The 15,912-nt window shown below is 29.7% G+C and overlaps 1 protein-coding gene across 2 annotated transcripts; it reads right to left on the bottom strand.

The window, feature by feature from the left end:
• Positions 1-3,390: 3,390 nt before the first annotated feature.
• LOC145187427 (lymphoid-specific helicase-like) lies at positions 3,391-15,805 on the bottom strand. Of its 2 annotated transcripts, XM_090083918.1 has the most exons (17): positions 15,467-15,700; positions 15,146-15,312; positions 14,216-14,801; positions 13,775-13,957; positions 13,616-13,684; positions 13,446-13,526; positions 12,051-12,368; positions 10,955-11,184; positions 10,444-10,569; positions 10,190-10,286; positions 5,436-5,597; positions 5,146-5,291; positions 4,743-4,983; positions 4,447-4,566; positions 4,167-4,283; positions 3,931-4,090; positions 3,391-3,854 (listed from the first exon to the last, which is right to left on the bottom strand). In XM_090083918.1, the coding sequence occupies exons 2-17, from the start codon at positions 15,217-15,219 to the stop codon at positions 3,589-3,591; spliced, it is 2,976 nt and encodes a 991-aa protein (XP_089940044.1). In that variant the 5' UTR covers positions 15,220-15,312; positions 15,467-15,700; the 3' UTR covers positions 3,391-3,588. The 2 variants fall into 2 exon arrangements, with proteins under 2 accessions (XP_089940044.1, XP_089940050.1); XM_090083924.1 differs by lacking the exon at positions 15,146-15,312 and having other exon boundaries at positions 15,467-15,805.
• Positions 15,806-15,912: the final 107 nt, after the last annotated feature.

Here is a 15,912-nt window from a genome sequence, read left to right as displayed (position 1 = left end):
AAATAGACAAATGTGTTTCGTTCATCACCAAATTTTTAACAATTTTGAAGAAAATTTTTTTCACAAAATGTATTGATCGTCACCAGGTCGTCACTTCAAAGGTATATAAAATGTTTCATTGTTTGGGCCTTGAAATTTCATGGTTTTCAAAGATAGTATTTAAACTTTGAGTCTATTTTTTTTTTGAGTAGATTATTCTATTATAAAAAACTTCGTTTCTTGAGCTTTTTTGTTAAAGCAGTGAACTAAATTTTCGCTCATTATACGTTTTTTGCTTTTAGGTCCTAAACTATAATTAACAGTTTTCTTCTCTAGGCGTAGCGAAAATTTTTTTCGTTGTTCGGAAGATTTCCTCAGTAAATTCTAGAATGATTTAGAACTTTTGAACTTTTAGAATTAAACACCAAAATTAGACACCCGAACATTTAAAACTGGACACCACCCATTTTAAAAAGTCTATTTTTTAAAAAAAGAAAAAATATGAAGCTTTGATATACGAAATAAAACCTAAGAATGTTAAAAGACTCCTACCGATGCAACCTCGTAAAAATTAAAAAAAGCTTCAAGAACTACTTGTAGCTTGACAATTTCTCATCCAATTGTTTTATTATACAGAACAGCTTTGCAATAAAAACATGGTTATTATACAGAACAACTTCACAACGATTTTCTTGAGTTTAAAAGAGGTAAATCTTCTGAAAAAGAAAACCAAGCGACTTTTTGATCAGCAATCAAAACTCAACAATTCGAGACCATTTGACCAAAAATGATTCATGTGCAATCTCAATCACAACTGAAACACATCCTGAATTGAGAACAAAAAGCATAATATAATTATAGGTGAAAACTTTTTTGAGGCAAAAGATGAAAGTGAATCAAATGCCAGCTAAGTGATCAGTGCCTCAGCCCATTGGGTAAGTAATTATTACATCATTGTTCTCAGTTAAAGTTCAGGGAAAATATGCAAAATGTAGCTTCACTAGATGCCAAGGCTGCTCAAGCTGCAGAACAGATAGCATCCAATGTCATTGAAAATAAGGGAACATCTCCAAAAGGCACAACACGCTTGGCAAAAGCATCTGGGGGTCATCCACTTCCTATTACTCCAGGTAAAATGTCAGTTAAAATTGATTATAAAATTATAATTTTATAAATTTCTGTTTGTTGGAGGTAATAAATGCAAATTTTCTATAGGGTTAAGTGCAGCAAGATCACTTTCTGTCACATCAAAAATTACAACACAAGACCTCATCAATCTATAAATTAATACTGGCCTCTCCAACGATGCGATCAAAAAATTAGTGAAAACTGTTCATCAGACAAGAAGACGATTGAGCCCAAGTTATGAGCCAATGTTAAAAGCAGTTGAAGGACTTTTTTACTTGTACAGACTTAAAAACCACAGATTCCAAAGGTTGTGATCCAAACCATGTTGTTGTTCATTGCAAAGATTTTTTTGTTCTGGTTAGTCAAGTCATGTGGCTACTTTGTCATTTTAGGCATTGATGGAGGCAGAGGTTTCCTCAAGTTCTGTGTCAGTGTTATTAAATGTTCCACAGAACAAGATGCATCGAACTCACCTCCTAAAATGCGACTTTGAGTTCCAGAACAACAAAAATCAAATTCTAATTGCAGTCTCAAAAGATTTGCCAAAAACTCACTTTAACAAACAAAAGGTCTGGTCACTCATCATGGTGGATGCTCTGAAGTTGATTATTGTACGTGATATGAGAGTTGCCATTATCATTTGTAGACTTCAAGCACGATCAAGTATGGACCGTTGTTGTTGGTGTGATATTGACTCAAGAGCCTTGCTTGCAGATATAGTTTATGAACATATGGCTCAGTCAAAACAAATCTCAAGTCTTTTGAACAATTTAGCGGAGTGTTGGCCAAGGCCAAAATGTTTGGCAATATTGTTCACAAGTCAATTATCAATAGACCTGAGGATACAATGATTCTAGACATCATTCCACAAATAGAGCTACACCTTCTTTTAGGCACAGTCAATCAACTCTTAAAAGTTCTCAAAACTGTGTGATCTGATGCTGAAAAGCGGCCAGCCATGCTTTACATTTAGTAAAGCCCATATCATGGCGGACAGTTTGAAGACAATGAATGCAGGAAAATTTAGAAAAATATTGATATTTTACTGTCTTGCTGAAGAAATTTCCAACACAAAGGTTCTCGCTGTCATTGAAGCTTTCATGAAGTTTAATTTGGTTGTGAATTCATGCTTTAGAAATATACTAGAAAAGGATTTTTTTTTCAAGATTGATCAATTTAAAACCACATATTTAGCTATCCAACTTAGAAGCATCACCACACAGTATTCCACCATGACAACAACAGTTTTGACCCTCTAAACCAAAAATTTTGGTAAGAACATGAAAATTCTAATTTTATACAAGTTGTTGGTATATTCAACTAGAGTATATGTTGGTATATTCATTTTACCTACATCATGGCCTGGAGGCTAGCAATGGGCTATAATTGGAAAAGTTTTGTACTCAAAGTGAAAAAATCAACACTTTTTTCACAATTTTTTTTATATTGCAGGGATTGTGAAAAAGTTTTATCCAAATCTTAGTATTGGCAAAGGCAATATTGCCACTAAATGTTATTGGCCTATGATTTTTATATCAAAAATGTCAAAAAAGAAGGTAAATTATTTCCATTTTTGTAACTTTTTAAAGTCACTTTTTTCCCGCAGACGTACCTAAAAGATTTCATAACTTGTACTAGGTGACCTTGGGATGTGTACACTATCACCCAATATAGGTGGCATTCTCGGGTCAGCAAGGTTGACAATATAGGAGTTTTTAAACCTCCGCTCATCATTAAAGACTTTCTTTTTTCATTTGGAAACCTGTCTTTAAAAATGTCACTAGGGTCAGAAGCGTTCTGTTATGGAGCCAAAATTTAAATAACATAATGAGTGTTTTATATAGAGAGGAATATTATTTAATTCTTTCTTTTGTAGAGGGGTCTTGCTAATTTACACAGGTCCCGTAAACTTTGTTTTGGTTAAAACAATAAGTATTAGAGCCCTTTTGGCTTTAACTGGTCCTTCAGAATGTCCATCATGTTTATATCAGACTTGTAATTCATTTACTGCGAAGCTCAATGATGAATCCATGTTTCTGATATAGTTGACACTCATTAAGACAATTTGAAAAATTAGCTTTGAAGAGAAAAGAGACCAATTCAAGTTTTTAGTAAGTTTTTGATTTAAAATAACTTTTAAATTCTTTTTCACCCTGAAAACTATCGGACTATAATCGCTAATTTCTATAAAACAACTTTTTTAGTATAGAAATTATAAACTTTAGCACAGGATTATAAATTTTCCATCCTTAATGCTTGATTTAGATATTTTATTGTGCAAAGTTCTATTCTGTAACTTGTCTTTTCAATCAAAACAAAAACTAAAAAGTTACAACGTCTTTATTTACAACATTTACACACTATAAATATGCTTTCTATAACTAAAAATAATTAACAGAAGGCTTGAAACGAATAAGAACATAATACCCAGACGAGATCGAGTCGCGCAAAGCAAAACGAAAGTTAAAAACTCCACCTTTTTTAAAAAACGATATCTTCCGCAGAAGCATTCTCAATAACCTGAAATATCTTATGATCGTTGCTGGCTCGTTTTTCTTTAGTTTTTTTTCGTTTTTCGTTTTTCTTAACATCCCAACCGTCCATATCTGAACGATCCAACAATCTTTTTAAATCATCCTCAGATATTATATTACCGGCATCAAAACTCGAAGCATCTTTAGACTGTAGTAATTCTAATAACTCACGAGGAGAGATAGCTGAGGCCAGAGCTCCTCCTTTGAAATTTTCTATGAAGAGAATTTTAGTATATGAGGAGTATTATAATCAATTAAAAGAATAAAGAAATTTCTAAATTTTGTTTACTTTTATGTATGACCATTTTCTCCAACTTGCGTTTGCAGGCAGCTCGTTCAATTATCTTCTGATCAATGGTGTTTGCAGTGACTAGTCGATAGACTACCACAGGTTTTGTTTGGCCAATTCTATGGCAACGGTCTTGGGCTTGAAGGTCTGCTTGTGGATTCTAATAAAAAAAGATACAAAAATGAATGTCCCATTCTTAAAATTGAATAAATGGAGTATTGCAACAATTGTCTCACCCAATCGCTATCATAAATTATGCATGTGTCAGCCATCATTAAATTCAAGCCCAAGCCTCCTGCCCGGGTACTCAATAGAAATATAAAAGATCTTTGGTCTTGAGTGAACTTTTTAATCTGAATTGTTAATAATAAAATGGTAGTTAAATTTACAAGATTTTTTTTTAAAAAAAATTAACCTGCTTTTAAAATATTCATTAACTTCTTTCAATATCAACAATTAGATCAAAAGAAACAATTTGAACATTTTATTTAAAAAAAAAAGAATTAACCAGAATACATTTTCCTGCCGATCAATAACGGACATGGCACCATCAATCCTACAATAACTGTAATTCCTTAAATAGCAGTAATCTTGCAAAATGTCTATCATCTGTGTCATCTGAGAGAAGATTAATACCTACAAGAAGAGAATTTCTGAGATTAAATTTTAAGAGTACATACTTGACTAGTCATTTATATATATGTTTTTTTTTTTAAAAACAAAATCTAATTTAATTTAAAATTTTATTGAAAAAAAAAAAAAACACACCAAAATTGCAGTTAAAATTCAAGTCAGAATACAAACTTTCATACTTTGTGACCATTTTTTTGTAAATGAGGGAGAATTTTATCTAACAACAACATTTTTCCAGAACACTCAACGATCTTTTCATCAATGATAAGCTCCTGAGTTTTTTGGTTTAAGGGATATTCTAATAAATATGGGTGATTACAACATTTGCGCAATTGCATCATAATATTCTGCAGACGAATGTTTACAATTGAAGTACGATTGTTTTTCAGAGCAGAAGATTTACTTTCAACTTCTTTTTTTCTAATAAAATGTTGATGGAAGTTAAATATGTAAAGTACAATACATAAAAAATCAATTTCATTTTGATTCTGGTTTTTATTATAAATATATTTTTTAAAAATGTCTTGAAATTTAACTATATTTAATGATTTAAAGAGGACAAGAAAGCAAGAATATACATACCTTTTCTCTTCTTCTTCAAAATCAGCGAGAAGCTTTTCAAAGTCAAACTCTTCTGAATCATCTTCTTCTGTGTATTTGACTTGATTAGCTCGAGATCTGCGCTTAGGTCGACCTGATGATGTTAATTCAATCTCTTCTAATGGAGTCTAGTGCAAATCCATTATAAAAAAATAGACTTTTAGAAAAATTATCATAATAGAAAAATTAAATTGTCATAAAAAAGAAGTAGTATGGTGCATTTACAACTATCTCCTATGTCTTACTTATAAAAGAAAAATGACTGAACATACATTCTTTTTCTGAATCATGTCAATAATTGTACGATCAAGTGTACTCTTATAATAAACCTCCTGCATTGGAGTTAGTGGAGCATATACAATCACTTCTTTCTTTGGTGGTATTGTCAAATCAATATCTGTTTTCAGCCGGCGTAGGAGAAAAGGTGTCAAGATCTATTTTAAAAAATTAATGTTTTCATTACAGCATCTCATTTCTTCAAGAAGGGTGAAGATGAACCAACTACTAGCAATAAAACTTACCTTATTCCTGAAATATTTTGAGTGGTTTTTGAAAGAAACATTTTTTGACATTTATTAGGAAATATTTTATAACAGACAAAAAAATTGTAGAAAAATAATAAACATTAGAGGTGTAATACTACAGAATACAATTTGTTGCTAAACAAATTTTTACTTTTATACAAAATAATGGTAAATAACAGCAGGTTAGTTGTATGTTTTTTGTGATAAAGTTGCATTAGATAGGTAAAAAATAGTTAATCAGTGTTCAGGTTTGTTTTAGCTGCATTATTTCTTCTTGGTGTTAAAATTCCATGAATTTCTTTCTTTTGGTTTTTTATTAGAAATTTTACTTTTTTTATTCACAGGCCCATGAAGTGCTATAGTTTGTTAACTATGGTGCTGATATCTCAGCACATGATCAAGTGCATGCTGGATATGGTAAATATAAACAAATGTTGATATGAATTAGAGAAGCTGTGTTTATTTAAACAGTTGATCCGTTTTTTTGGCTGTTGGGTATTGTATATACCACTTTGTGAGCCAAGAATTAAGGTTTTTTTTAAAGTTTAAGTTGGGCCAAAAGAGAGATATTGACCAACTCATCCTATACACCTACTCAAATTTTATTTTAATTAAATCTTTATAATCAAAATTAAATACTGGCATATTACTAATTTATATAGATAATTCAAATACAATTATATTTCTATGATAACATATTTGATACCTTTTTAACAATTAATATACTGACTCACTTAAAAGAGATCATTTAAATCAAATTTAGTGTTAAAAATAAAATTGTTTAAATAAAAATTTATTTTTTGTTCCATATTATTTTCTAAAAATCACTGAATGTTGAGGAGGAATCTATTCCAAATTCATTCTAGTGAAAAGTATATGAGACCGTCAGCTTCAAAACCGGCCCTTTGCACTAAAGCAAATTTTACAGGATACACTTTTTTTTTGGGCAAATAAAAAAATTAAAAAAAACATATACACCTCATGTTTAGTCACTAATGAATGGTTTTCTATGTGAATATCAGTAATTGTGATAATCATTGAATAGAAATATTTAATTAAAGGGCATTTTTTTCAAAAAAGAGCCGGTTTTGATCCAGCCATTGCACATTTTAATAAAATTTTAATTGTTTTGTGATTAATTTCGTTAGAACCCATGGTTATTTAAAGACCACCGCGATTTCACACGCTTTTCAGTATATTTACGCCATCTATGGACAATTTTAGAAAACTCTCCCCCCCCCCTTTTTTTTTAGCAGGATAGCCCGCTAATGTTTTTTAAAAAGTTAAATATATTTCGAAATAATTTTTCCCATGCATTAAATTTCTATTAAAATGCAATAACGTAACTAATTATTAGTGGTCATAAAAAATGAAGAAATACCTGGATCACATGTCATATAAGTTTAGCTACCTGGGTTTTATAGTAGAAGCAACAAAACACGGAAAAAATTTTTAATGAGAAATTTATTATGGTTCTTGCAATATGGTGTTATTAAATAAATTTATGGTGTACATAAAATTTCTGCTAGACATGTATAGGCCACAAATACATGTGTGAACAACATTTAAAAGATTAAATTTACTTATGTAATAATTAGCAACACAAAAATTATATAGCTTTCTTTTTTTTATATGCACCTTAAAAAACACATTAAAAAGGCAAGTCAATGTCATAATAAGAAATTCTTTACAATAAAATAGTTTCAAGTTCACAAAATTTAAATTACTAAATCCTAACATCAGCATCATCAAGATCAGATGATCCATCTTCACAGCACAGCGCATTATTTTCTTCTAATTCACTGTCCTGATCAGAGTCAATGCCATCTATTTCCTCATTAGGTATGATTTTATTGTAAAACTCAAGATTTTGATCTTGTCTCCAATCAACACCATAATGAGAGTTTAATAACTTTTCTACATCCTTTATTTTCTTCGGGTTAATTTTAATTTGTGAATGAATGATTGGTACATTAATTGAATTAAAATTTTTACCTTTCTTGGTCAATGACTTAAAAGCATTAACTTCTACTGTATAAAAAGGTTCACCTCTCACCTCAACAATTCTTGGTCTTTTTAACACAATGATTCTTTTACAACTAGCTATTTTGAAATGCCAAGAGACATTATTTCTTAGAACTGTTTTCAAATAACTTTTCCAATCAAAAATTTCATAATTTTCTCCTAAGTGGAAAACTGCAGAATGTTTTTGAATGACCTCCACATACTCTTTGGGTCTAACAATGATCTCCTTCTTATTGATGACCTTTTCAATGGTGCCAAACACCCTATCTGGTGGGATAAAGGAGTGACCTGTCACTGGGAAATCCAGTTCCACTGTTTGAATATGAGGATGAGCTTTATTGTGGAGCTAATAACTGATCATACCAATCATTACTGTATTCTTATTTTGCCCAGGGCATCCATCACAGCACAATCTGACTCTTTTTATGTTGCTAGACATGCTTAAATTATTCAGAGAAAAATAAAGAGCAGATGCAATTTCATTTGATCCCTTAGATTGCTCCCCCTCTATCCAATAGTGAGAATCAATATTTTCTTTGTTAAGTGTATTATGAGAGCTCCCTTTTACAATTGTAAAATTATAAAAGTTGAGCTGCCTCCTATAATATGCAGCTTGATCTGATAGTTTAGGTAAGACTTGATTCTTCTCACAATCAAATGAGGGGGTAACAAGGTCATCACTTTCTTCCCTCAGCTTGTCAAAATAAGCATCAGCTCTTTGGCAATGGATGTTTAACTTTAAAACTATTTTTTCTCTGGCTTGGAGATCTTTAGTATTTTTGATTCTAGTTTTAAGTTCAGAACATGCAGAGCAGGTGTCAACTCTAGGGGTCCCAAAACCTTGATTATACTCTGTATTGAATATATTTGTAAAAAACCATTTGGTAACTTTTAATTGACTATCACACTTTTTGTTATACATCCTCCACATTGCAGCAGTTGAGAGTTCAGCTGGTAAGTACTGCCTACATTTTGAGTGTGACCTACAGTAGTGCTTTTCACAAACTTGAAATGATTCTATGAATTTATTTACTTTCTCTTTTTTCTCAACAAACTTCTCTGCTTTCCTGTCTCCACCTCTACTTTCTTTGGCTGAAGTACTAGATTTGTGATATCTACTGATAACTCCAAGCAGTCTATGTTTTTTTATGCCTAATATTCCTAAAAATGTTCTCCTACAAACTGGTATTCTTATAGAGGAAGAGACAGCCTTTGTAACAAAATATTTTACAGTAAATTCTCTTTTCCTATTTGATTCACCTTTAACACGTTTTGGCTGTAGGAATGAACAATGCTTCAAAATGAAGTTGTCCTGGTCCATTTTCTTACTTGTTTGATAAAATCGCTCATTGAAAGTGATGACATCACTCTGTGACAGGCAGTGACATTGGGAAGCACCCAATTTGTGGTTGCATGAAGGGATTTTTGGTGGACTCTTTGAATACCTGCAGAAAAGTAGAAGTTAAAAGTTAATAAACATAATTACAAATAATACTTCATCAGTAATGCATACCTAGCTTTCTTCTCCCTTGCTCGTTTTGTGTTTTCGGGGTCTGCCACGCGTTTGCGTGACTGCAGTCTGCTTGTTTTTTTTACATTTCGATCATTTTCCATCGCAAAAAGTCTGTAAATGTTTAATTAATTAATATTTCATAAATATTTTCTACTTTTTCTATTACTTACAAGACAAATCACGAAGAATTTGCAATTTCCAGAGGATAAAAGCATTAAAAACAAAAGTATTTTCAATATCAGCTGTTGTGATCACGTGGTATGATAAGTGCTTTCCTATTGGCTGAAATAATAAACTGGTTTTGAAGCAGCTGCGCAAACAAAAAGAGCCGGTTTTGCACCATTTGCTGAATTTTACATAGTAAAAACTATAGGATTGAACAGGTTTTGCATCATTTTTTTAATTTTTCAATATAGTGTGAGCCATTACGAAACATTTGGCTTGCTTCATTCAATATCGAAAAAAATGTCAAAGGGCCGGTTTTGAAGCTGACGGTCTCATATAATACAAACAACTTTCTGAGTTGTCTTTCATCTTTAACTTGTTTTGTTATAAATAGAAAAAAAACTAAAAAGTGCATTCGAATATTAGATACAGCAAGTGTCTAATTTTTACATATACAAATAATTGTGCACATGAATCATTACACAATAGTAATTCATGTACACAATTAAGTGTAGATAAAAGATTCAAGATAATCAACCTAGAGGACTATCTATCCAAGAATGTTTGCTACTTTGAGACTTAATGCTTATTACCATATCTGGTAAGCATTAGAAGCAAAATTAATAAGCATTAGAAGCAAAAAATTTCAGTGTAATTTTATATATTTTATGCTTCTGTCCATCTAGTTCTTAAAAATTTATATATGCAGAGCACTTGACTTGTTCAGCTTGTATAACTAAACAGTTAAACTATATAAACAGGAAATAAACACCACAAATTTCTTTTTATAAAATAATACCGAGTGCAGTGTTTGAAGCACTTTGGCTTCTTGTTCTTGTGCAATGAGCTTTTCATTATCTTCTTCCACAGCACTAAAGTCAAACCATGACTGGAAACTGAAAAACAATTTTGATTTACATAAATTTGTATTTTTGTATTTGTATTCAAAAAATGTTGTATTTGTATTCAAAAAAATTGTATAAAAGACATTGTGTTAAAGCATAAGTAAATTCAAGATGTAAAGATAATATTTGGGGAAAAATAAAAAAAAACCTAGTCAAGTCATCAAAGATATCTGGTAGAATAAAATTAAGCAAAGACCAAAGTTCAGATAGATTGTTTTGAAGAGGTGTTCCAGTTAGAAGAAGGCGGTTTGCTGTTTTGTATTCCTTCAACTCTCTAAAAAAAAAACATTACAATCAACACTAATATTTCTTTCAAATACTTTATAAATTTTATCTAAAAATCCAATGAAATTTGTGTAAAATAACAAAAATCTAGAAACAAAGTCTCTGTATTTAAGCAAAAAACTTCTCTGAAATGTCAGTGACTAAAATAAATTTAAAATTGTTTTCTAGTATAAGTGTTACTTACAAAAAGCTAAAATATAAAATTAAAATTCAGTCTATTGAGAAATAAGATATGTGGAAATCAAATAAGATATACAAGTAGTTCAACTAGTTTAAGTTTATGAAGTGTGCAATCAAAAAATAGTAGCATTTTGTAATAACGCAGCAATATAAATTTTTATTAAATAAATCAGTTTAAAGCAAAGGATTCTAACTTAATCAACTTGCAGTTGAGATTCTTGATTCGATGGCCTTCATCAACTATTAAGTATTTCCATTCCATTCGCATATTAGTAAAAGCTTGTCTGTCACGCATAAGTATTTCATAGGAGGATATCACAACAGGTAGGCTTGCATGACCTGTGCTGTAACGCTTAATTCTCATTAACTTTTTACGGATTTGAAAACGCTCTTCAATACTACCATGGTATAAAACAACATTTATCTAAACACAAAAAAATAACCCAATCATTTAATTCCCAATTTTAAAGTAATTAGTAAGATGTATGAAATGAAATTTACAAAATAGAAATTCAAAACTCTAACTACTCTTGCAATATCCAACGGCCACAATGAATCACATATCAACTGCAATGGCCACAATTAATCACCCTATCAACTTCAATGGCCACAATGAATCACCATATCAACTGCAATGGCCACAATGAATCACCATATCAACTGTAATGGTCAATATCAATTAAAAATTCAAATATTTAAACTATTAAATCAAGTATTCGAACTTTTTTTTTTTAATAATTTGTAGATTTAGAATAACTCAGTCTTATCCCCAAGCAAAAGGAAGGAGGGGAGGAGGAAAAGGGATTTTTGATGGTTCTGAAAAGGTTACTCTAATGAAAAGGCAGCTCTGATGAAAAAATTGGAATAGATTCTTCTGCTGTATCAAGTAATTCATATTTATTTAATAACAAAAATAGAATTAAGAATAAAACCAAGATCTTAATGAAGGATTTTTAATGATGAAGATATAAAAACTATTTTTGTTATTCTAACCAATGAAGCACATGTCACTATAATTTCATGCATTCTCTTTAAATACTTGAAAATCTATTTAAGTAGATTTAATTCAAGAGAAAATTTTTTTTGTAAAAGAGAAGATTTTATAAAAATTCAAAATTTTTTGTACCTTTATAAAAGTAATCTTTTTTTTGATTGATTTAAGTGATTCCAGATAATTTGTTAACTTACTTGATTTATTCTAAATGCTTACTATTAACTTTAACAAACTATTTACTCTTATAAGATAGCTTAGAAAAAATGTTATTAACTTATTGCATTGTAAATAAATACCTCAGGAGCAAATTTATGAAATTCTGCCATCCAATTCGGTAAAGTGGAAAGAGGAGCAGCAATCATGAATGGACCAATCACATTCTTTTCTATCAAGGATAAAATTAATGCAACAGATTGTATTGTCTTCCCTAAGCCCATTTCATCAGCCAAAATTCCATTTATACCATGTTCAAACAACCCCTGCAACCATTCCATACCATCCAATTGATACTCACGCATTACTCCTCCAGTTAACAGTTTTGGCTGGCGATCTGACACTTTCTCACCATTAATTTTTCGACAAAAAGTATCTATTCTCTTTAGACGATCTTGATCCTTGTTAAAATAATTTTAAGCTGTTTCATTATAATAAACCATTATAATAAGTTATAATAAACCATTATAATAAACCATTATAACAAACTATAATAAATTATAATAATTTATAATAAATAATAATAACATTATAACAAATTTACTTAAAATAAAAATAAATGATCAGTGAAACTACATGTATTTAAACAAATTGTCAGGTGCTTTTTTGATCATTTCGTCATCATCATGTCAGAGACTTTAATGTTTTAAATCAAAAATAATCTATTATTCAAATGAAAATATCCAAAACAATTTAAAGTTTTCAAATAACTTTAAAAAATAAAACAATTTTATAAAAAGGGATTGTTTGATCACAAATTCTTAGTCCTTATTGCAATCTTTATTAAAAGAAAAGCTTTTTTTTTTTTTTTTTTTTAAAGAGTAAGGCAGATCAAATAGATTTATGAAAATAGATGCAGATAAATGCTCATTCAATCCTAAAAGGACTACTACTGGTTGTTTCTTCATAAAATGGTATTTCAATTTGGTTTGCTTATAAAGATTTATCATTTGTAACTTATATACACATTCTCTTTTGTCATGCTCAGAGAGAAGATTAGTTCATAAGTCAAGCAGGGTCAACAAAAAGTTACCCTGTCAAAAGAACATACTCATCATAGCATTATGGCTTCAAGCATCTTGTTTTGTAAATTATTAATTTTATTAGATTATTATGATATACATTTTACATCACTAACAAAAGAAACAAAAAACATTAAAAAATAAAATTATTTGATTTTACATATTGTATTTTATACAATATTTCTTCTTTATATTCTAGATTAAAATGGTGGTGAGTTAGGACAAAAACATCAAAAGTGTAAAACCTCTCTTCTACTACTAGAATGTGTTTTTTGTCACATTCATCAATTGAGTGCATTTGATAGTATTGTATTATATACACTATAATTTAACACAAAAATAGCAAATATAATATAATATCAAATGCTCTCAATAAAATGATGGATGTGACAAAATCACATTATCATTTTACCTTTATGTTTTCAAATGTAGAATAAAAAACATGACATAAATTACTTTTTCAGACTGATTCTTCTCAAGAACATTTTGTTCACCAGATTTTTCTATCTTTTGTCTTTTGATGCGCTCTTCTAATTCCTATAAATTTTCAAAATGAAAATATAGTTTAAATATGCTTTTAGTTTGATAGCACAATTTTAACTGAACATCAGATAATAGAAACTCACAGATTTATCAATATAGTTTTCAATATGATCAGCTTCTTCTCTCTTTCTCTTTCTTTTTACTTTTTTATCCTGTTAGTTCAGAAAACTTTGTTAATATTTTGTTTAGACAAAAAGTTTTTATGTAAGAGTACATATAGGCTTAAAATATTAAAATTTCACCTTTTCTATGTCATCCGCAGGTTTTTTTTTATTTGAACTATTTTCATTGCGTTTTTGAGAGGCTTCAGAGCGTGCATTTATTCTATTTAACAAGTATTTTGCATAGAGTTGAGAGCGATCTAACAACACTTGAAGGCGATCATACCTCTGCTTTTGTGTAGCTTGGTGAAGACTGTTAATTGCCTAAAGTAAGTTTTATAAAGAAAATGAATTGTGACAAGACTTAAGTTTCACACTTGTTAACAAACTTTCAATTAACCAAAGAAAAAAAGCACTTTTTGCACTTTTTTTCACCAATGTTTTAAATCATATTCACTTATTCATCTTTAATCTGTAAACAAACATTTTCACTAATATTTTCAAAAGTCGACTTATTGATGGGTCTAAAAGACAAAAGTGTAAATTGTTTTAGAAAAAAAATACAAATGAATAGCAGCTAACTGATATATTTTGTTCTTGTGCTTCTTTTGCACATTCACTTTTGCATTTTTCTTCCTCTTCAATCATGCTTTGAGTAATTTCGGGTTCTCCCTTAAACTGTAAACTGTTTAAAGGTGAACTGTTTACAAGTGAACTATTTACAGGTGAACTATTTACAGATGAACTGTTTACAGGTGAACTAGCAGATTTTTCACTTTCAGCAGAGCTTTTAGCTATGAAAGAAGATCCTATGTCTTTTTGGAAACTGTCATTTGCTGAAGTCAACACTTGAACAACACTTATTGACTCAGGGTCTTGAATTAAAACTGGTGAAGCACTTTTATCATGGGAAATACTTTTATTTGTTTCTTCTATTGAAAAAACATTTTCTGATTTTAGGGTAGTAGAAACACTTTCATTTTTTAAGTTTTTAAGTTTATGTTTATGTGATGGTAGTTCAATATTGTTATTATTAGATTCTTCAAGCTCTGAAAAATCTGAATCAGAATGTAATTTATTATAACTATTATTTCCTTGCTGATTTTTTGTTATTGTTAAAAAAGTGTTCTTAGATCTTCGTCTTGTTTCCATACTTTTTAGCTTTGATCTAAAAAAAAAATTTTAAAGTAATGTTAGAATAATTTAATAGAGCGAGTTAAGTTATATTTTTTCGTATTGATAAGTTAATAGGAAATGTATAACTTATGTAAAAGTTAAAAAAAAACTAGAAGAATTAATTGAAGATGATTTCTGAATTCCTGTGTAGCTGATGAATGTATTAAGTACTGCATGAGACTGTGGGAAGCAAAAGTTAGCAATAAATGTTTATCAATAACATAGCAGTTCTTTCTAATTGATATGGGTATTTTAAACCTTGCAAACAAATATTTAAAAATTTCATCAAGTCAAAGTTGAGAAAGAAATTAAATCACCAAGATGAAATTTGCATACTTTGATGAGATGAAGAACCAGCACAAATCATAATGTCTCAAGTATAAACCAAAGAGAGATTTTTTTTTTTTCATCTATATCACCCGAGTATGCGTAAGCAAGATATTCTTAGTAAATATTGGATGTGGAATCCCCAATCGTATAAAGAACACTCGCTTTGCTCTCTGCTAAAAGGCATGGTGATTTAAAATGCAATTTGGAGCAGCACGTGATTTTTATTAAAAAATACATTTAACATGTTGGAAATGTTTTGAGACGTTAATAATGTTCTCAGTGCTTAACAAAAAAAAAAAAAAAAAAGAAAGTACAAAAATTACTCACAGATGAATATATATATTCTATCAAATATAATTACTAAAGCATAACTTCTACCAAACTACGCACATGGTAAACCGGAAATGGCTCGGATGTCACTTTACAGCGCAAATAGATGTAATAAATCCAAATAAAAATAGATATATTCTAACATATCGTAAAATAGCTGGTATACATAGTAATGAGTGTATAAAGTTCCTTCTTTTTGTTTCCTAGTCATTAAAAGAACTTATAAACAGTAAAAAATTCGAACAACTTTAAATCTTAAATCAATCTGAGTTAAATTTGCAACAAGCAACTTTTAAGGCTACATAATTCAAGATTATTAAAACATTTCAGTCACGTGATAAAATTAAAAAATCGCGCGAATAAATAGTATTCGCTCTGAGGCTTGTTGTTTAATTTCTTTGTTTAAAAAACAATGAAATAATTTTCTTTTTATTTATATATCT

This window comes from Hydra viridissima, unplaced genomic scaffold (genome assembly GCF_058129835.1).
Source record: "Hydra viridissima isolate aposymbiotic clone 2 unplaced genomic scaffold, HvirCarnegie_v1 scaffold_1, whole genome shotgun sequence".
Taxonomy (NCBI): Eukaryota; Metazoa; Cnidaria; class Hydrozoa; order Anthoathecata; family Hydridae; genus Hydra; species Hydra viridissima.
This window is presented reverse-complemented; position numbering and strand designations above follow the sequence as displayed.

Coding starts and splice junctions, on each gene's coding strand:
- LOC145187427 (XM_090083918.1), bottom strand. CDS start 15,219: ATGAAAAAAAAAAAATCTCTCTTTGGTTTATACTTGAGACATTATGAT. Junction 5,292..5,435: donor ACATGATTCAGAAAAAGAAT/GTATGTTCAGTC, acceptor GATTTGCACTAG/ACTCCATTAGAAGAGATTGA. Junction 4,567..4,742: donor TACAAAAAAATGGTCACAAA/GTATGAAAGTTT, acceptor CTCTTCTTGTAG/GTATTAATCTTCTCTCAGAT.